Below are 22,615 nucleotides of genomic sequence, written 5' to 3'. Positions count from 1 at the left end.
ATCTACCTTCACCTCCAGGTCTATGATCCCATAAGCTAATCATAAGGACATTTTACTAACTTCTATTGTAAATAGAGGGAAATATGAACCAAGAGGCAAAAGGAGAAAAATAAAACTTTATCTGTTTTCTGTACATGGAACCATTCTAAAATGCCTGGTGGAATAGGGGCTTCTAAAAACAAATGGAATTTAAGTAGAATAACCTCTCACAGAGAAGCAGAGGACACTTAATGGGGTTCCAGTAAATCAGAAGGATGCTATCTTTTAAAGCCTTCAGCTCCTGCTGACTATGTAACCTTGGACAAACAAGTTCTCTCTGCTAAAAGAGGGGATTGAACTCCATCCCAGCTTCTTAAATTGTGTTTGTAATCTGATATGGGGTCTTGTAAATGAATGTAAGGATCATGAAATTCTAATTTATTATCAGTAAATGTTTGATTTGTATATCTATTTTATAAACCAATATACCCAGAATCATGTAAAAATTTCTCAGACAAAAAGGGTCATGAGTGAAAAACATTTAAGAAGCCCTGGATTAATAACCTCTGAGGTTTCATCTGGCTCAAAATTTATGATCCTGTGATCCTAAGCCTCTGAATTTCTCTGTTTTCTCATTTATTGTCAACAATTCCTAGCTGCCCAAATTAATCTGTGCAAATTTCTAATGTTTCTCTAGCTGGTTCATTCTACTATCTCCCAAATACACTATAATCTCTGCTTTTTTTGTTGTTGTTGTTTATTTGTTTGTTTACTATTTGACAGAATTAAAGAAGGGAAATGGACCATTACAACAGCAAAAACAAGTCCAAACTCCTGGGAAAAGGCAGAATCACCTAGTGTTGTCAGAGCATTTTGAATTTTCCGTATGAAAATATGAGGAGGGCTACTTAGGTAACAACCTATTTGTTCTTATGAGCTATGAAAACCAGAAATTCAGGGGATGCTGCCCTGAAAAATTAAACACTGGACCAAGAGGCCAACAAGCATTCCCTGAATTGTCTCAGCATTTCATTTTGCTTATGAAACTTTTTATATAGTGTGAAATCCTCTATGATATATAAGGAAAATATTTTGGCAATTTAAGTATATACATTGGGATACTTCTTGTTCTCAAAGGGAGCTCCCATTTTTCAGAGAAAATGAATTTTCAAATTTTCTGCAAGTCTATTGCAGAATCAGAATGCTAAGCTAATTGGAGAAGTCCCGGCTGACAATCATTCTTATCCAGGAGCCTCAATAATTTCAGTAAGTATGCTTATCTTCTCTTAGTCTTTGGTAACAGTTTTAATAGACTAGCAAGGCATCTGAAGAAGTTTGAAAGGCATCTGCTAGTAATTCAGATTCTTTCAACTCTTCACTCTGCCACTTAAGAGCTGTATGACTTTGTTTTGATTTCTGAGCCTCCTCATCTCTAAACTAAAGGGGCTAGACTTTTTGAAATCTCTTATAATTTTGACATTTTGTGATTCTATGAAAATCAGAGCATTGTTTATTCAACTTTGTCTTCTAGGAATCTAAAGTTCCAGAATCATAATTCAAGGCAAACATCTCTGGATTTTAAAGTTAACTATGTGTAAGCTCCAGAGGAGATAAAGAATATTCTGAGCTGTTTATGTATTTGCATCATTATCAGTTGTCAGGAAAGAAACTAGTTCCTGACTGTTGATTGGCAAGGGTATGCTGGCAATTTGTTGTATGTATCTATCACATTCACTCCTAACAACAATTCCTAGCTGCCCAAATTGATCTGTGCAAATTTCTAATGTGCCTCTAGGGGACTGCTAATAGTGATCACATTCTAATATCTCCCAAATGCGCTATAATCTCTGCTTTTTTGTTTGTTTGTTTACTACTTGGCAGAATTAAAGAAGGGAAATGGGCCATAAAAACATCAAGTTTGGATGGAGTTGGGGGCTGGGACAGGAGAAAACTAGACAAGATCCCAGGACCGTCAAGTTTGGACTTTATTAGGATTCAGGTAGCACCAATATGTAGATAATAGCATGTCCAGAATATAGAGACGATAAGAAGACGTGATCCTTGCCCAGTGCGCTTACAGTCTAAACCAAGCCAACAAGACAACATCAAACAGCGGAAGTACATGACTTGTATTGATGAGAAGAGAGTTTGTTTTGCTTTCATTCCTTCTTAGAAGATGTAGCGTGAAGAGTGGTCATTTTTCTTACATCCTTCATCAGGTGAAGCCTCAGCTGGTTCAACCTAGGAGGAGCCTACATAAATGTTAGTTTCCTTCAAGAATTGTGAAATAAAAATCATCTTGAGTTTCATGTCCACAGCAGAATTCCCATGTTTAGTAAAATTTAGTCTGAGGTTAGTACATAAGGAATAGTTTGCACAGCAAGATCCATGTGTTCCCTTGTCTGCCTGTGACTGAAGAATGCTGAGTGAAATAAGTGGTTAGGGGTTAGTGGTTATTGATGGATAATAACCTCTGTAAAATCAGGCCTTTGTTATATTCACATCCACCTGACATACCACTAGTGAATGAAGCACTTTGATCAACTGAACCAACTCCCAGCAATGTCACCAAGCAATCAGGGGCTAGCATTCAGGTTGGTGAGCTCAGCTGTAATGGTCAGGAGGAAATGACAAAAGAGGGAAAGGGAGTAAGAAGAGAGAAGAAGCAGCAGTGGAGTAAGAGCATGAGGAGAAGCAGAAGGCTTCAGAAGGCTGAGTAAGAGAGGCTTGGCAGAATGATTTCACTAAAGTTGCAAATTTAGGACTAAAGTCCTATGCCATTTAGCAGGAGGTACCCAATTGCTTACTATTGTCACTCCAGATTCTGAATCATGAAAAACCCTGCCCCCAAGTGGAAGCCATTTATAAAGCCTAATACCACATCATCCACAAAATAGAAGTATAAAGGCAGTCAGGCTTTGTTGCAAGAAGAAACCCAAACATCAAGCTTTAAGGTTGATCACTCTAGTTTATGGCAACCATCATCTCTTTGGTCTATACCTGGGTAGTTCTGGCAGCCTCCAGCTGTGGAGCCCCGGATCCAGTGGCCATTGAACAATGTCATGTTCCATTTGTGGATCTCCTCACTGGTCAAGGAGTCAGGAGACAAGTTACAGATCTCCAGGCGAGAAAATTGCCTCTGAAAATCTGAAAATGACATCCTAGGGATAAAAAGAGCAGAAAGTTCGTAGAGCAGTGAGCTGGGATTGAAATTTAGCCAAATATATCCCCTGGAGAATTCATTCTTTTTTTTTTCACACCTACATAACCAACAATGGAAATGTCCTGAAAGTCAGTGACACAGATTTGTTTCTGCCAATCCTAGTCTTATTCTAAAGAATATGTTTCCTCCAGGGAATACAGTGACAATACCACCACTGCCCAATAAGCTACATAATATCACTAATGTTACAAGGAATTCTCCTTAATTTCTTTCTGCTTTTCTTCCCTCTTTCCCCATTTAGCATAGTACTTGACTCTTCCAAGAAGGGGATAAAATGGGCATTTAGTCCATCTGTTTCTTGATCTCTGAGTTAGATTACACCTAAAACGAGCCAGAGAGGAATATCTTTTTAATGCCCAAAGATCTTCATGCATAGAGATTTCAGCATTCCTTACAGGGCACATTGTGTATGTAGGTAAATAAATAAGAAATGCATATAAAAAAGATATAAGGCAACTTTTAAAAAGAAAGGTGGGGAACAGCTGGGGAATCAGGAAAGGCTTCCTACTGTAGGTGATGCTTTAGCTGAGTCACAAAAGAAACTAGGGATTCTAGGAGGTGAAGGTAAGGAGGGAAAGCATTCTAAACACAGACACAGCCAGTAAAAAGGCAGGGATTTGGAAGATGGAGCAAGTAGACTATTATGGCTGGATTCCATATCCCATCAAAGAAGATGTAAGCTTTCTTGGTGAATTACTTAAAAGCCATGAGATGGACTGAAAGCAGGAATAATTTGTAAAGGGATGGCTCCATATTAGTGTTAGAGAAAATGATTTTTCATCACTTATTTGCCTGAGGTAGCCTAGAAAGCTGGTGGATAAACAAGAGCTTAGATTTCCTGGTTTTGATGTGTCAAATTATAGCAGAGGAAGAATTTAATTTGCACAAGAAGAGGAAGGAAAACAAGTATGTAATAAAACTAGTCGTGACTGTATTCTCATTACTTTACAATCCATGCACCTAAGGAATCAACAACTCTCAGGTACTTCAGATCTCTTTGAACATCCTTAGGGCTGTCAGAAAAAGTCTGCTCCCTTTTTCTTCACCATGAAATTAAATCAGGGAAACTTGAAGCCCAAGGGATAGTCCAGCCAAAGAACAAGAAAAATTTCTCACCAAAATTCTCCATCTTCAGCTTTCTTGTCTAGTTCTTCCTTCTGCCTCGGGTCTATGTAATTCCATTCAGGGGCACTGAAAGTCAAGCACAAGTGTTCTATTAGACTCCAGAGCAACAGAATCTCTGTTTACAGTAAGTCTCTTGGGGACATTCACAAAAAAAAAAACACCAAAAAAAAATGACCTCGCAATGATCAGTGGCCACATAAAAGCCAGCCTTTCCCACTACATGCAGACTGCTACCACAAAGAACAGCATAAATATGGAGAACTTTAAGTTCCCTCAGAAATGACCCTTTGAGGGTATCCTTTATGAGCAAGAATGAATGAACAAATTAAGGGAAAATATGATCTGGAATCTCCTATTTAGGTAGACTCTAAGGAAAGGAGAAGCTAGGTGGAACAATGGATAGAATACACACAGCATCGAGGCAGGAAGATGCATCTCCCTGACTTCAAATATGGCTTCAGCCACTTCCTAATAACCCTGGACAAGTCACTTAACCCTGTTTGCCTCAGTTTCTTCATCTAAAAAAATGAGTTGGAGAAAGAAATGGCAAACCACTCCAGTATCTTTGCCAAAAAAACTACAAATAGGGTCACAAAGAATATATATATATATATACATATATACGTGTGTATATATATATATATATATATATATATATATGTATATATATATATATATATATATATATATATATTCCACATCCTAGAAATATTTCCACATTTATCATGCTGCATAAGAAAAATTAGATCAAAAAGGAAAGAAAATAGGAAAGAAAAAAATCAAGCAATCAATAACAAAAAAGGTGATAATACTATTTTGTGATTCACATTCAGTCTCCATAGTTCTCTTTCTGGATGATTCTCCCCATCACAAGTTTATTGGAACTGGCCTGAATCTGATTTATATTCTTTCTAAAAGAGGAAAAATTCAAACCCAGGTCTTCTAGCTCCAAATCTGGTGAGTTTACTTTTTTCCATTTCCATGAAAAGCATGATAGACATTGTCACAGAATTACAAAAGTCATGATTTGAAAGGGATATCAGAGATCACCTAGTTCACTCTTTGCTGAAAGGCATTCCTTGCCATAAGTCCAAGGAGAGGGAACCAATCCATCCTTCTAGGCAGCTCATTATACCTTTGGACATTTCTCATTACTAGGAAGTTTTTCCTGACATCAGTGCTTGGGTGGGATCTGAATTTGACATTTTACCATTAAAATCACAAGTGAGTGAAACTTCTTAAAGGTATTTATTCCAAATGCCCAAAAGGCCATAGAACCATGCATACTCTTTGATCCAGCACTTACTAGTGGCTACCCAAAGAGATCACAAAAAAGGGGAAAGGACTTATATGTACAAAAATATTTATGCAAGATCTTTTTGTAGTGGCAAAGAATTTAAAATTGAGGGGATATCTAGCAACAGGGGAATGGTCAGACAAGTTATGGTATATTAATGTCATGTAATACTATTATTCTTCCTTGTAGTTTTTCCCTTTTGTTCTGATTCTTCTTCTTTCACAAATGGCCAACATTTGTTGTATATGTATAACATATGTATATGTATAACATATATATAATATGTACATTATATGGAAATATGTATAACATGATTATATGTGTATAATCTATATCAGATTGTTTGCTATCTTGGGGATAGAGAGGGGAAGGGAAGAAGGGAGAAAAATTTGGAAGTCAAAATCTTACAAAAATGTATGTTGAAAAATATCTTTACATATAATTGGGAAAAAATACCATTCATTGCAAAAATAAATAAGTGATTGAATAAACAAACAAATAAATAAATAAAAGGTGTTGCTTAAACATTCAACCCTAATATTCAATCACTGATTGAACAGTTTGTGGATCATTCACTCCTCTTGCTTTGCCCCTTCTTTCTTTTTCTTATCCATCTACCAATCATTACACTTAATATGTGTTATTGTGAATTACATTATCAGTGTATACATATCTTTGTATTTTTTGTTACACACACACACACATAGAATAGTAAACTATTTGAGGGTAAAAAAAAAAAAGCATATTTCACTTAAACTTTGAATCTCTCTATCACACAATATTGTGATTTGCACACAACTAGTGTTTGATAAATGTTTGTTGCTGTTGTTGAGTAGTGAGAGGAAGGAAGTAATGAATTAGTTCACTTTAATGCCTACTAACAATTTTGGAAAGAAAGAAAGAAAGAAAGGAAGAAAGAAAGAAAGGAAGAAAGAAAGAAAGAAAGAAAGAAAGGAAGAAAGAAAGAAAGAAAGAAAGAAAGAAAGAAAGAAAGAAAGAAAGAAAGAAAGAAAGAAAGAAAGAAAGAAAGAAAGAAAGAAAGAAAGAAAGAAAGAAAGAAAGAAAGAAAGAAAGAAAGAAAGAAAGAAAGAAAGAAAGAAAGAAAGAAAGAAAGAAAGAAGGAAAGAAAGAAGAAAGAAAGGAAGAAGGAAGGAAGGAAGGAAGGAAGGAAGGAAGGAAGGAAGGAAGGAAGGAAGGAAGGAAGGAAGGAAGGAAGGAAGGAAGGAAGGAAGGAAGGAAGGAAGGAAGAAGGAAGAGGAAGGAAGAAGAAAAAAAGAAAAGAAAAGAAAGAAAAAGAAAGTCTTCTACCAAAAAAAAAATTGGTATAATCAAGTGTTATTTGCAAAAATTATGCTCATTTCTGTTATGCTTTAGATAATTTGGAATTGGAAATATTGTCAATGTTGCCAACAACACTCACAGATTCTGAGGTTTATTTAACTTTCAGTGTCTTAATTTAATAGGAACCCTCTAATGCACAGGGAGTAACCCCATGGCCTTAGGTTAGGGTGTGGCAGGCTTTTCAAAGCTATAATAATAATAATAACTCACTTGTATGCTGGTATACTCAGGTTTTCCAAAGACTTTGCACACAACAACCCTTGAAGGTAAGTAATCCAAATATTAGTATGCCCCTTTTACAAATGGGGAAACTGAGGTTTACAAAGGTTAAATGTCTTGCCACATTTAGTATGTGTGTGAGACAGGATTCACACTCAGATCTCTAGCTCTCTCCGTTTATTTCTCCCATTCCCTTGACATTCCATGCTGCCTAGAAGCAGGCAAAAGATATTTACATTGCAAATTATATTGATGCTATGATTAAAATTACTGAAGTCTTTTGAAAGGCCTAAATTGATACAGCTTCACAGAACTATGGGAGAGTAGTCTAATCAGCCAGCCCCTGATTTTAAAGTGGTTTCAAACCGCAGCAGGATTTGGGGGCCCTTGGAGAGGGGAACAGGAAGCAACCCTTAGAAAGCAGGTCTGAGCTCTTCTTTTGTTTAAACTTTTTTTTTATTATTATAAAGCATTTATTTTCTCTCTTTCCTATTCCCATACTATTGAAAAACAAATCCTTATAATAAATATTGTCAAGCAAAATAAATGACCACATTGGCTATGTGCAAAAAATATATCTTTTTCTGTATGTGGAGTCCATCACTTCCTTATCATGAAGTGGGTAGCATGCTTCATCATCAGTCCCGCGGAGTTACTGTTGGTCATTTTGTCAATCATTTTGTTGATAGGAGTCTAGGGGATGTTCATTGGCCCCAAGCTACCTTGCTGACTAGGATGGAGTTTGTTCCATTTTTTAGAACTCTTCAGCTTTTACAAGCATGACACTGGTTTCTAAAGCATCAATACCTTGGAACGTCACGGGAAAGCTGCCCTTGAGTATCCCTTTCTGACTGACTTCCCCACCTTTCCTACCATCACAGAGGTCTGCCAGAAAAGAGCCTCTTTGGTCATTAATGGCTTCTGCCATGACAGATCAATATCTGCCAGTGGTAATGAGCTAATGGAGTGAGCTCCAGGCCCATCGATCACTGCCTGTTGTGACCATTTGACTCCCAGGATCAAATCTCATTCTCCAAGTGCCATTTCCTATTGGTCCTGATGGCTTTGGCCTTTGTCGGACTGACCAGTTGAAAGGATCAGAAAAGAAGTGATTGATTTGACCTTTGGACCACACTGTGCTCTAGGCAGAGAATGTGAAAGCTTCTGGGAGAGCTCCTTAGAGCCAGAAGTAATTCTAAATGACCTGCCTGTATTTGAAATGGATGAAGTGGAAATCCAGCCTTAAACATGACAACTTAGTTTTTCTATCTTGGACTCAGCCTTCTTCCTAAGAACACTTTGTACTTGTTGAACTGTGAAGGTTTTTAAATTCCCTACATCCAACCATTTATTATTATTATTAATTATTGCTTGTATTTACAAATTGCCTCTTCTCTGAAATTCTCAATAATATAAATATGGTGAGAGAAACTTGGCCCTCTCTAAAGGGGACTTACCTGTCACTCCATGCTCCTTTCCATTCTGTCCCACCCCATGGATTCCTTAGGCGGATTAGCTTTTCAAGGCGACCACGGAAATTAACCTGCAAATTCCACCAAAAAGCAAAATTGAGCATTTAGATTCACCCCTGGTGTCCCACATTTGCAGATACATTAGGTTTACATTAGAATTCTTTTCTTGGAAAAAAAATGTTTTTAAATGTTCAGTTCAATTCAACAAGCCTTTTTCAAGCACTTCCCATGGACCAGGCACTAGGGATACAGAGACAAAACAGAAAAATAATTCCTCTCTTAAGGAAAGTTATTCTACAGAGTCCATATGCCATTTGTGTGGTAAAGAAATACATGATCATTTCAGATGAGCAAAAGCACTAACTAGGGGAGTAAGAAAAGGATTTCCTTAGGGGATGGCACCTTTTTTTGAGCCTTGAAAGACTCAGAAAAATAGAGATGAAAAGATGGGGTATTCCAAGCATTCACAATAGCCCATACAAAAATACAGAGGTGGGAAATGGAGTGCTTTGTTCAGGGGAAAAGCCGATGCTTTCAATGGAACATATAGTAAGCTAAGGGGAGTAAAATAGGTCTATAAGGGTCATCTAGAGATAAAACTGAAAGGCCTCTAAATGTCAAGGAGAGATGTGTTTTACCCTAGAGCCATCTCTATTCTAGGTTCTCTGTCTTAGACATCTATTATAGCTTCTTAAGTTGGGGTCTGATATATACTTTAGGACATTTATTTTGGGGTAGAAGGAAGAGGAGGAAAAAAGGAACAAGCATTTATTAAGTGTCTATTATGTGCCAGACACCATGCTACCCATTTTTCAATTATTACCTCACTCACAACAACCCTATGAGGTAAATGTTACTATGATCCCCCACTTTACAGTTCAGTAAACTGAGGAAGATTAGATTTTAACTCAGGTCTCCCCGAATTCAGGCCCAGTACTTTATAGACTGTGTCACCTAGATGTAAGTCTTTGTTTAGTATTACTCTAGAATTCACATAACCAGAGTCAGTCATTGGCCATGTTAAATTTCATAACTAAGTCTTTAATTCTGCATTCTATAAGTATGATAAGTAAATATCAGGAATAGGTCATAAGAACTGGAGAAAGAATAGCACCATGGCAAATAGCCACATTAGGTAACGTTCTTATGTTGACCTATGACTTGTCAGACATTGTTTGCTGTCACCATACTCCCAATGACAAACAAATTCAACTTACATGATAGGCTAGATTAACTTTTAAAAGACCCCATTTAACCTTTGAAGGATAGTTTGCTTACATTAAAAACACTTATTTGACCAAGAATATCAATTAACATAACAATATGATATTTTACTTTATGGTAAGATAGTTCACCTATTTCAATTTTCTTGGCCCATGCAAAAAAAAAAAAAATGCAATTGATGCAGCTTTATCCTTTGGAAGATTCTTAAGTTTCAGGTCTTCTCTCAAGAACCCATTGGAGAAATAAGAAGGGGTTTCAGGTTTTTTTACCTCTTCAACTCCAGTGACAGAGTAAGCATGCCCCTTAACCAGCTTCAGGCTGGTAACTTCCTGAGATTCCAATGCATTGGTGACCTGGGTAAAAAAGAGAACACAGTCTGGAAAGCTGGCAGAGGAATTCATTTGGACTTGCCCTGCCATTTCTTTTGATGACACATGATACACAGGCAGGGCATGGGCTTCAACAACAGGATGAGGTCATGCAAATACAGTAATAAGCCTCAGCCTTAATAGAGTTATCATTGTCAAGCCCTTCACCAATTAAGCCTGCTCAGCCAAGCAAAGTGCCTGGGGCCTGCCATGACCCAAACATGACATACCAGCATTGGAAATGCCACTAGGGAACTGGGAGGTCATTTCTTCTTGAGAGTCTGACCCTGCACTGGCACAGGAGCACTAATTATCTTGTGTCATATTTGATGCAAGTTAAAATCTTCAAATATAATGGATCATACTACTATTTCATAAGATAGATAAGTAGTTCAATGATAAATAGATAGGTAGATAGATAACCAAATGAAAGGGAAAGGCATTTCAATAGTACCTACTATATTCCAGGCACTGTGCTTAATGTTTTACAAATATTATAACATTTGATCCTCAAAACATCTGTCAGGTAGGTGCTGTTATTATCCTTATTTTACAGTTAAGGAAACTGAGGTAAACAGAGGTTAAGTGACTTTTCAGCTAATAAGTGTCTGAAACAGTATTTGAATCCAGGTCTTCCCAATTCTTGGTCCAGATCCATTTTGTCACCTAGCTGCCTTATTTGATGAGGGGGGAAGGAGAATGAGGGGGAAAGGAGAGAAAGGAAAGAGGAGAGGGAGAGGGAGAGGGAGAGGGAGAGGGAGAGGGAGAGGGAGAGGGAGAGAGAGAGAGAGAGAGAGAGAGAGAGAGAGAGAGAGAGAGAGAGAGAGAGAGAGAGAGAGAGAGAGAGAGAGAGAGAGAGAGAGAGAGAGAGAGAGAGAGAGAGAGAGAGAGAGAGAGAGAGAGAGAGAGAGACAGAGAGAGAGAGAGAGAGAGAGAGAGAGAGAGAGAGAGAGAGAGAGAGAGAGAGAGAGAGAGAGAGAGAGGACAGAAACAAATAGACAGACAGAGACAGAGAGAGAAAGAGAAAACAGACTAAGAGAAACCGAGAGGGAAGGAAGGAGGGAGAAGGAGAGAGGGAAGGAAAAAGAGAGAAAGAGAGGGGATAGGATAAAAAGAGGAAGAGGGAAGGAGAAAAAGGGAGGGAGGGAGAGAGAAAGAAAGAAAGAGTGATGGACAGACATATAGCTTGCAGAACTGTCACACTTGGGGAAAGAGAGAATATTAGAATATTTTATTTAGTCCACTTCTAAAATAAGTAGGTTGTTACCTGATCTATGATCTACTTGACTAGGTAGAAGGTTGGAGATGATATTATGATACTCTGATGAGAATGAACTTTTCTATGCCTATCTACTCACAAAATCTCAGATGAGAGTAAGATCTTCCTAGGAATAAAGCTGAGAATTACTAAAAAAAAAAAAAAAAAACTTTACTTATACCCATTCGGGTGGAGATTGTGCTACCTACCAGCCACAGCTCAAAGCATTTTCCCATACTCCCCATAACCACCACCATAGGTTTTTTTTGTTTGTTTGTTATTTGTTTTTTTTTTGGGGGGGGGGTTGCATTCAAAGAGATTGAAGACAAAGGGAAACAGCCCTGGCTCACATCAATAGAGCATCCAAGCAGTGATCCAGAGCGTAAAGCCTTCCTTATGATTTGATATAGATTGGTTGGGGCCTTTTTCAAATCATAAAACTCTGAGATTCCTCCAGTGAAATCTTCAAATCCCTCCACAGTAGACCCTCCTGTGAGAGCTTCATAGGACCCATTGAGCCTGCAGGAAAGGAAAGAAAACAAAAAGAATAAGAGGCACTGCTCCTAATCTTTAAACATCAGCAAATACCCAAATAGCACCTGCTATAATTGGAGGACCACAAGAGAAGGGGCCTCTTCCTCAAAAGATGTATGGTTAATGGCGTTTTGTGGAGGTGACAGACTTGGGGAAAACCACTCAGGAAAACATGGCTTTGCTGTCCTAGAATTCAACTCAGGTCATTGCTCCAGTGGGTAGATTGGCAGTTTGCTGGGCTTAAATCCATATGATTTTATATAAATATTGTGGACCCATTTTATAGAACTAACAACCATTCCTTTCCAGAGTTAACCTATTGTGTTCCTTGTGCTTTAACCAATTCTGTCTTTTTCAAATTGGAGTCTACATTAAAGTGAAACCTAAAATTCTGCAGGGGATAAAAATTTGGAAGTGATTGGTCTAGGAACTTTAGGAATTATAACTAGAGTAAGTGAGCTAGAATTTATGGACACAACTTAGTTTAAACAAGAAAAACTGCTACGGTACTTAGGTTGGAAGAAAAATTTCTGAGCAAAGAGTAGAAGCTTCATCTATTGAATCAAAGGGTCATTTATTATTATTTTTAATTGTTCATTTTTCCTTTAGTATTTTACAAGTACCAAAATGCTTAACTTGGACTTTAATAGCTCTATGTCAGCTGTTATCTCTATTAAAAGAGGAGGAAGCTTAAAAAAGAGTTAACTGATTTGCCTGAGGTCACATAGTCATCAAGTGGAAGAATTTAGATTTTTAACTCATAAGCTAAGTGTGAAGCTTATTTAGATCATGAGAAGCAGCATGACATAGTTGATAGTGGATTGAGCTTGGAGTCAGGAAAGCCTGAGTCCCATCTCTCAACCTTAGTAGTAATGTGACTATAAACAGGTCACTTAATCTCTTTCAGATTCAGTTTCATCATCTGTAAAATGGGCTCTAAGGCAATCCTTTCCTACTCTAAATTCATGATCCTATATACATAGCTTATTGATTCTCTAAATCAAAAGAGTTCCAGGTACCAGAGAGCAAAGCAAAGATAATACCTTAAGTATAGATCTATGTAGAGCTTCATATAGAAGTATGGTGGGCATCCGTGGCATCCCCTGAACCCAAACTTCCCCACTTACTTGGCATAGGCCTTTTCCAGCAGGGCACTCCAGAACTCTCTGCCTTCTTCTGAGTGAAGGAATAGCAAATTCCCATTTCTTGTGGGTAACCTGTCATCGATGACAACATCCACCCATTCTCCATACTGCCAGAACTGGAGAATAAGAAGCCCAGAGTCTGGTCATAGAGGGTCAAAGGAAAAGTTGTTGGAACAGAACAATGTCTGCTTACCAAGAAAATATTATTTTCAAAAAATTCAGAATGGGAATTTTATAATTATTTTGAACACATTCTGTCCTCCTCCCCAAACAGAACTCAGGATTCTCTTTCAATTCCAGAGCTCCTCCACTGACTTAAGGGAGGTTTTTTTTTTTGGTTTGTTTGGTTTTTTGTTTGTTTTGTCAATGGACATCAAATTGGAGTGGGGAAAATGGTGTTAGGAGCAATGAACAAATCACAGTACCTGAAAATGAAAGATTCCTGCGTAGTTCTTCTGGAAGCTCTGACCTTTAGGGACTACTCTGTAAAGGAGCCCTTCATTCAATGTCAGGGAAGCAATGGCTGCCAGGAGCCAGCAGTCACCTGCAGAGTATCATAGAATACATACATTGGTCAAGCCAGATCTATGGGGTTCCCTTGGAGGTGTACCACCCCTTTTTATTTAATACTAAAGCAAATTGCAAATGACACCGATGATAAAGATTCTTTATTTTCATTCTATTTCAAAATCTTGTACAACCAGTTCTGAATTCTAAGAAGTTTTTGCTTAGCTACTAGGAGTATGTGGATTATTCAAGATCCTTAGGTGTCTTCCAGTCCTTCTACCATTCTTCCTATTATACTTCAAGGAAAGGACAGAGAGAGATGAAACTCAAAAGAATATTGGAACCCTCTTCATCAATTTTGATAAAAATTTTGTGGATAACAATGTTGGAACAATTGTTGAGAATGGGATTTAGAAATTATTTTATATACCAATTATCTTTCAAGTCAAAACAAACAACAAAATCCCATATTCTTTGCTAAGATTGATCTTTTCACCCTCACAAAAAGTACTGGTCTTAAATAAAATCCTATTAAATATAAGAGGTACCATTGACAAATAGTCAGTCATAGTGGCACAAGTCATTAGTCCCTGCTACTGGAGGAAGGCTGAGACTGGTAGGTCACTTGAACTCAGGAGTCCCAAACCACAATAAGACTAAAATCAATAAAGTATCTACATTGTCCAGCATCATTGTGGGGAACTTGGAAAGGTGAGGACTGGGCCAGGTCAAAAATGGAATAAGTCAAGCTGGATCCATAAGTGGCTGCTATATTTGCAGTCTTTCAAAGATAGGGAAACCCATTCTCAAAATAATACTTAAACTTATAATAAAAGAAGCTATCTATTATCTTTCCCCCCATAATCACAGATAACAAAAACATGATTTATACAGCCTCTTGTAAATTATTTTCCTTTATGTAGCATTTCCAAATTTCTCATAACAATTTTTAGGTCCCATTTCTTATAATATTCCTAGGATTTAGGACACACTAAATGATTCTCTTTTTCCAGAGCAAGAAAACAAAGCAAAGAGGGGTTAGAATTATAGGATGTTCAAGTGGAAATTACTTCAGAGATCATAAAATGCACTGCTTTATTTTACAAATGAAGACACTGGGACTCAGAAAGGCTCCATGGGTTCCAAGGACTATGGGAAAACCAAGAATCAAGCCCACAGTTACAGACTCCTACCATACTTTCTATGACATCATGTTATTATCATCTTTGAATGACATCAAAATCATATGGAAACTCATAAAAACCTAAGGTTTTTATTTATTATACAAAATAAGGGAGAAAGACACGATCAATTGGTTGACTCAGGAATACTACCTTGTAAAAGGTAAAACTTGAGCTGAGTTTTTAAGGAAACAAAGTATTCTAAGAAGAAAGAGTAAGAGCTTTCCTTTCCTCAAAATTCAGATTGCCTAAGAGGAAAAGAATCTATTCCATAAAACTTTGCTTCAATTTTTCTCTTCCAAAGTCCTCATTCTATTGTGAGGTAACTAAGTGGTGCAGCAGACCTGCAAATCCTGCAAATCCTACTTCAGACACTTACCAGCAGGTTGACCCTGAGCAAGCCACAGTTTTTATATTTGTAAAATGGGAATAATAAGACCATTGTGGGGATCAAATGATATATATACATACATACATATTAATATGTATATATATATATATATATATATATATATATATATATATATATATATATATATATATATATAATTGCAATACTTCCTTATTGCAAACAGCTTAGGTTCACAATTTTGAAGGTGTCCTTGACTCTTCCCTTGCTCTCAACCCATTCCTCATCATGTTCAATCAGTGGCCAAGCTTTGTTGATTGTACCTCCACAGCATCTATTTCCTTTTCTCCATCCATTCCACAGTTACCCTAGCTTAGGCTTTCATCACCTGTCCCCCAGACAGATATGACATAACCTTCTCATTGAGTTGATCTCCCTGCTCCCAGTCTATCTTCTCTTCAATCCAGCCTCCACACAGCTGTCTAATGATGTTCTTAAACACAGGTCTGGACATGTGGTTGCTAGAATTAAAAACTTCTGTATTTAAAGAGATAGCTAAATGGTGTGTTAGTAAAGTATTGGATATGGAGCCAGGAAAACCTGAGTTCAAATACTATGTTCACAGTAGCTGGGCAACATACCTAACTTCTTTCAGTCTTAATTTTATCTCAGTTGGAATTTAACAAAAGAGGAAACTGAGGGAAATATCTATACAAGATAACATTTTTATTACATTTTTTATTCTAGCTTTTTATATACAAAACATATGCATGGGTAATTTTTCAACATTGACCCTTGTAAACACTTCTGTTCCAACTATTCCCCCCTTCCTTCCACTCCCTCCCCTAGATGTCAGGTATACGTGTTAAATATGTTATTTAGATACAATATATGTATACATATTTATACAGTTAGCAAGATAACATTCATTAACAGGGGCATGCTGCCTGTCAGTAAATAGGTCATTGGATTGCTGCCCTTTATGCCAAAGACCCCAACCAAAAAAACAGTTTGCCATAAATAGGTTTGGGGGAACAGAGAACAAAGAACTGAACAGGGTAGATGACATCATGGGATTCAGGGCAACATAATTGGTTTCAAAGCTGAGGGGAAGGAAACAACATGATTGATTGGAAGTTTGGTCATAGGGTCTGAAAATGCCCCTCCTTCTTCTCTCATGAAACTTAAGAAGTGCAACTTCTCTGAGTGCAGAAACAAGAGAGCGTCATAGACTTTTGGACAGCAAACATCATGGAAAAATAGGTTGGTGGCTTAAAGATAGTAGGCCCAAATCTCTCATGTTCAGACACATTCTCCAGGATTAACAAAAGTCCTTGAAGCAAGAATAGATCAGTGGTTAACAGGAGAGTTGGATTCCTAAAATTAATCCAATGCAGAAAAGCTGAATTCTGAACTAAGTTCAGAGACCTATGATTTAAGCAATTACAGGACAAAAGCAGATGAAAGGCAAAATTAATTACTTGTAAATAAAGATTAAAAAATAAATGATGGGGATCAATTTTAATCTCAATTTCCTCATCTCTAAAATGGGAATAATAATAGTACCTACCCCAGAGTTGTTGTAAGGATCAAATAAGACAACATATGCAAAGCACTATGCAAATACTAGCAATTATTTACTCTTCTTATTAAAGCCCTTCCCAGTCTGGCTCCTGCCAATCTGTCATAGGCTCATTAAATAGACTCTGCCCTTTACATACTATGTGATCTAGTCAAACCTGCCTTCTTATAGTCCTTTGCACATAATATTATATTTCCCATTTCCATACCTTTGCAAAGACTCTCATGCTTAGAATGCATTGGCTCTTCACCTCTATCCCCTCTGAACTTATTATTGTTTATTCATTTTTTAGTCACATCTGACTCAGACTCTATTTGGAGTTTTCTTGGCAAAGATAGGGAAGTGATTTGCAATCTCCTTCTTCACATCATTTTACAGATGAGAAAGGGTTAAGTGACTTGTCCAAGATCACATAACTAGTAAGTATCTGAGGCTAAATTTGAAGTCAGAAAGATAAGTCTTCTTAACTGCCAGCCTACTGCTCTATTCATTGCATCACCTAAATGCCCTCCGAATTTCTAGTTTCCTTCAAAATGCATCTCAAGAAAGGTGTCCTACATGAGAGCTTTCCTGACACTATAAATCTCCCCTTCCCCTTCCTCCATCACCACATAGCCTTAGATTTATTTTATATTTATTTTGCACTTAACTTATATAAACATATGTGGTTTCCTGCAATAGAACATAACCTCCTTGAAGTGAGGAACTATCTTTTTTAAGCCTTTTTCCATAGCTTTTATTGACAGAACATATGCATGAGTAATTTTTCAACATTTTCCCTTGCAATCGAAGTGAGGAACTAGCTTGTTTTTCTCCTTTTATTAAATGACATTGATGATCAGTTGATTGATTTAGTGAAACATATTGCCAATATCCTAGACAGAAAACTTAGCTGTCAGAATGGTAAAATGGTAAAATACTGACTGAATATTAACTGAAACCAGAAGAAATTGATTCAAATTCAGACTCTGCTCCTTATTATCATTGTGACTTTGAGCAAGTCACATAATTCCTATGGCCCTCAACTTCTTCATCTATAAAATGAGAGAGTAAAATTCTAGGAAAATTCTAAAATCCTTTTGACAGTTTGAATCTATATTCTATATAGTCTGTACATTTTTTTTTCCTTTTACAGTTTGTTGGACTATGGAGCAAATTACATTGTTTTTGCTTTTTATTTACTCAACTGTGTATGTGTTCTCTAATTCATAGATTATAAATTCCTGGAGAGGAAAGAAAAGGGAAAAGTATTTACTAAATGCTTTTACTAGTACAACAATGAGAAAAAATAATGATGAATGTTGGAGGGGATGTGGAAAAACTGGGACACTAATACATTGTTGGTGGAGCTGTGAATTGATCCAACCTTTCAGGAGAGCAATATGAAACTATGCCCAAAGGGCTATAAAACTGTTCATAACTTTTGATCCAGTAGTGTCTCTACTGGGTCTATATCCCAAAGAGATCATAAAAAAAGGAAAAGGAACTATGTGTGCAAAAAGGTTTGTAGCAGCCCTTTTTAAAGTGGCTAAAAAGTAGAACTGAGTGGATGCCCATCAGCTGAATAAAGTTATGGCATATGAATGTTATAGATTATTATTTTTCTGCAAGAAACAATCAGCAAGTTGATTTCAAAAAGATCTGGAGAGACTTATATGAACTGATGCTAAGTGAAGCAAGTAGAACCAGAAGAATATTGTATATGGCAACAACAAGATTCTACAATGATCAATTCTGCTGGAAGTGGCTCTTTTTTAACAGTGAGGTGATATAGGCCAGTTCCAATGGTCTTGTGATGAAGACAGATATCTGCACCCAGGGAGAGGTCTGTGGGGACTGAAAATAGATCACAACATAGTATTTTCACTTTTTCATTGTCATTTGCTTCCTTTTGTTTTCTTTCTCATTTTTTTTCCTTTTTGATTTATCTTGTGCACCATGATAATTGTGGAATTATGCATAGAAGAATTGCACATGTTTAACATATAGGATTACTTTGCATCTAGAGGAGAAGGTAGGGAGAAGGGAAGGAAAAATATTTGAAACATAAGGTTTTACAAAGGTGAATGTTGAAAATCATCTATGCTTATGTTATGAAAATAAAAAGCTTTAATCAAAAAAAATATGTCAGAATTTGGTTCATCAGAATTGTACATCAATTTCATGACAACAGTCTTGCCTGAGTTCTGAATAACAGACAATGCTCTTGGATTTTCCCAGTTACCCAATGGAATGTGGCTTACAAAGCTGTGTGCTTGCATCCATACCTTTTAGCATGATGTTTTTCAGCAATGTTGTCATATATCTTCATTGAGGATGAACACAGAATCACAGTCAGTTGGTGCAATGACAATAAATAATTTAATTTGAAAAGGCTACAAGCCAAGGCTAAAAGGGAGGGAGAATCTGGTGCATGATGTTTGTGTTCTAGATGATCATGCACTCAATGAAGTCTCTGAAGCTGAGATTCTACAAAGCATAAATCAATTCTCTGATACTTGTGCTAAACTTGACCTAACAATTAACACTAAGAAAACACAGGTACTCCATAAGCCAGCACACACCAGTCAAATGTGAAACCATCAGTTATAGAAATGGAGAAGTTGTGAGTACTGTGAATAAGTACATTTGCCTTGGCAATATACTTTCCAGGGATGTACACATTGAGGTTGACAAATGCATTGCCAGAACTATCTTAGTGCCTATGAGGCTCTGAAAGAAAGTGTGAGCCAGAAGAGTTACTAGCCTGACTACCAAACTAAAGATTTACAGACCCATTATTCTGAGCTTTGTTGTGTCTGTGAAACCTGGACAGCATACCAGCACCAGGAAACTGAAGTGCTTCCATTTGAATTGTCTTAGGAAGAATCTGAAGATCACCTGGCAGGAGAAGGTACCAGACACAGAGGTTCTTTCTCAAAGCAAAATGCAAAGCATTCAAACTCTATTGCAAAGAGCACAACTCCAGTGGGCTGGCCACATTTTAATTATAAAAAGTTTATTTTCATAGAAAACTCACATAAGGTAAGTGGTCAGAAGAAGCAATACAAGAGCATTCTCAAGTTCTCTCTGAAGTATTTTGGAATTGATTGTGTGACATGGAGATACTGGACAGGACTGCCCAGCATGCTGTGCTCATATGAGAGATGTTGTGCTCTATGAGCAAAGCAGAATTGAAGTAGCTCAAAAGAAATTCAAGATGCGCCAGTTTAGAGTGTTCACATGGACTATTTATGCCTGGGATAGAGCCTTTCAAATTCATGTTGGTCAAATCTGCCAAAGTCCAACACAGTGTAGTTTGACCCTGATGTAGAAAGGTTATTTTGGGCATCTTTGAGAACAAAGGACAATACTCATGGATCTTGCACATACTGAGTTGTTTGCATGTGGCCTCTTGTATTGGAGTAGGAGATCCTGGAGTTGGGAACCAGGTATTCACCTTTGATTTTCCCTTATTTAGCATAGTGCCTGGCACTTGGAAGCACTTCAATGTTTGTTAACTGACTGATTGACTGACTGGCTGCTACCCCTGCCTCGGGAGAGCGGCTAGCCTGATTGTACGTTCAACATTCTATTGGGGAGGATCAGAAAGATCAGATAGAATTCTATGCTGAATATTGCCCCAGTTCCCTTGCTCAGAGCATTTGGAAACAAACCCCTGGTGGGGAATATTATTATCCCTAGCTAATGAGAATGGTGAACACTGAGCCTTGGGATCTCATCAGGTCAGTGGCAGAACAGGAAAGAAAGCCCAAGATGTTTGGTTTCCAATCCTGGGCTCCATCCAATAGCCCTACAGTCACATTCCCTTGCCATTATCATTCAATGCACAGCAAAAAAATATATATATATTCTTCAATTGCTGACACGCTGACATCAAACAAGGCTTACCAGCTGGAAAGGAGTTTAATTTTCTTTTCATCTGGTCCACTCCTAATATTTCTCAAAATCTGCCCTGCTCTTTCAGCAAGTACCTAGGCTCTGAAGGGTTGTACAGGGCATGCTGGTAGATCCCTGCTGGTTAGTATCTGAGATGAGAGTAAGGTAATAAGACTGATTCTTTAATAAACACACCAGAATTCATACATACAAATGAGTGTTGGCCCTGTCACAGAAGTCACCTTGGGAGAATAAGGCACAGTGGTGGCAAATCTTTGATGTAGAATAAGAAGCTCTAGGCTTAAGTCCCAGCTCTTCCATTTACTAGTTATATAATTGTGGACAAGCCTCTTTAAGACTGGGGTTTTTTCACCTATAAAATGAGCATAATAATACTCATACTACTTACTTCACTGTGTTGACCTTAGGGAAGAACTTAGTAAGTCATGAAGTATGATTTAAAAGTTGCAATTATTGTTATTATTATGTTCATCCTATGAGTATGGATTTGATATTTGAAAATAGCCACAAGTTATTCAGAGTTAACTTTGATGAATAAGATGAGCACCAACAACAGCAGTACCTACTAGGCTCTTATTGTTGTTGTTGTTTGTCCTTTATTCTCAAACTGGGCTTTAGAAACCAGAATAGGAAATGGGAGGGAAAAAAAACCAATATGTCCCCTACTAAAGGGAAATCATACCTACCTAATCTAAAATATGCTAAAAATATATAAATAACTTTACTGGGAATGGAGGCAAACTATAACATCTGAGTGAAGAGGTATTGAAGCTGAACCTTAAAGGAAGTTGGGGATTTTGTCAAAGTTTAGAAGGAAAGGAGAGTTTTCTTGGGATCTGAGATCTGGATCAAAGTCAAAGTTTAGAGCTAAAGGAGAATCTCCCTGGAATCTGGGATCTGAATTAATGTTTAGAGCTAAAAGAGTCTTCCTGGGATCTGGGATCTGAATCAAAGTTTAGAGAGTCTTCCTGGGATCAGAGCAAAGGCTGAGAGGAAGATGCAGGCATTTCATAAAAAAGGAACAACCATCTGCATTGAGATGGTTTCCAAACCCAGGAAAAGTAATAAGAGCTCCAAGAAAGAGCATATAAAGAGACAAGAAGAAAGAGGTCAGGACAGAGTCCTATGGTACACTCACATAGACGAAGCTAATTGAATAACACTATTTTTGTCTTTTAAAAATGAGGAACATGGATGAAGTCTGTCAGCCTTAAAGCATGTTATAAATATGAGTTACTACTATTCTTGGTACTTCCACCACTGCTGCTGCCACGGTCACTATCAAATTTAATTATGTGCATGTGAATTTTAAACTAGGTCTGAAAGGAATTCTAAAATTTTGATGAAAATGTTTTGAGCAACAGCAGCTGTCTGTAAAATAAGCATATATCCTTACATGGGGGACTACTTTGAAAAGAACAACATTCATTTGGATGTAAACAGTTTGATGGATTTCTTTAGTGTTTGAAATTTCATTGCTTTATAAACTGAGCGTATACATGTTTCCCTTCCTCTCTTAAAAGACTCTTCCCTGCATCTTGTATTTAGGAACTATAAGATTCTAAAATTATAAGGGATCTCAGAGATCATTTAGTCTAAATTCTTCATTTTAAAAGTAAGAAAAGTAGGGACCAGGAATATTCTGAGAGACAGCAGAGTAAATTGGATGGGGTATTGAACTTGGGATTCAGATCCTGACTCAGGGACTAGCCAGATGACCATGGGTAAGCCACTTCAGTATCTTAATTTCTTTGTCTTTAATATAGAGTATTAGCATCAGTTGTCTCTGAGGTCACTTGCCCAAAGTCACATAGGGAGTAAATATCAAGAGGATGGATTTGAATCTGAGTTCTCCAGTACCTACATTTATTATCTCATGCTACTATATTTAGCATTATTATTTAGGATTCT

The 22,615-nt window shown here is 37.3% G+C and overlaps 1 protein-coding gene across 1 annotated transcript in view; it reads right to left on the bottom strand.

The window, feature by feature from the left end:
- The window catches only part of CAPN8 (calpain 8), a 109,423-nt gene that overhangs the window by 48,455 nt on the left and 38,353 nt on the right, over positions 1–22,615 (bottom strand). Inside the window, exons 3-9 of the mRNA XM_074265534.1 lie at positions 13,611–13,729; positions 13,168–13,301; positions 11,857–12,025; positions 10,150–10,233; positions 8,642–8,727; positions 4,319–4,393; positions 2,980–3,140 (exon numbers count right to left, since the gene is read on the bottom strand). Coding sequence (XP_074121635.1) covers positions 2,980–3,140; positions 4,319–4,393; positions 8,642–8,727; positions 10,150–10,233; positions 11,857–12,025; positions 13,168–13,301; positions 13,611–13,729 — 828 coding nt within the window. The remainder of the gene's footprint in view (positions 1–2,979; positions 3,141–4,318; positions 4,394–8,641; positions 8,728–10,149; positions 10,234–11,856; positions 12,026–13,167; positions 13,302–13,610; positions 13,730–22,615) is intronic.

This window comes from Sminthopsis crassicaudata, chromosome 4, assembly GCF_048593235.1.
Source record: "Sminthopsis crassicaudata isolate SCR6 chromosome 4, ASM4859323v1, whole genome shotgun sequence".
Taxonomy (NCBI): domain Eukaryota; kingdom Metazoa; phylum Chordata; class Mammalia; order Dasyuromorphia; family Dasyuridae; genus Sminthopsis; species Sminthopsis crassicaudata.
This window is presented reverse-complemented; position numbering and strand designations above follow the sequence as displayed.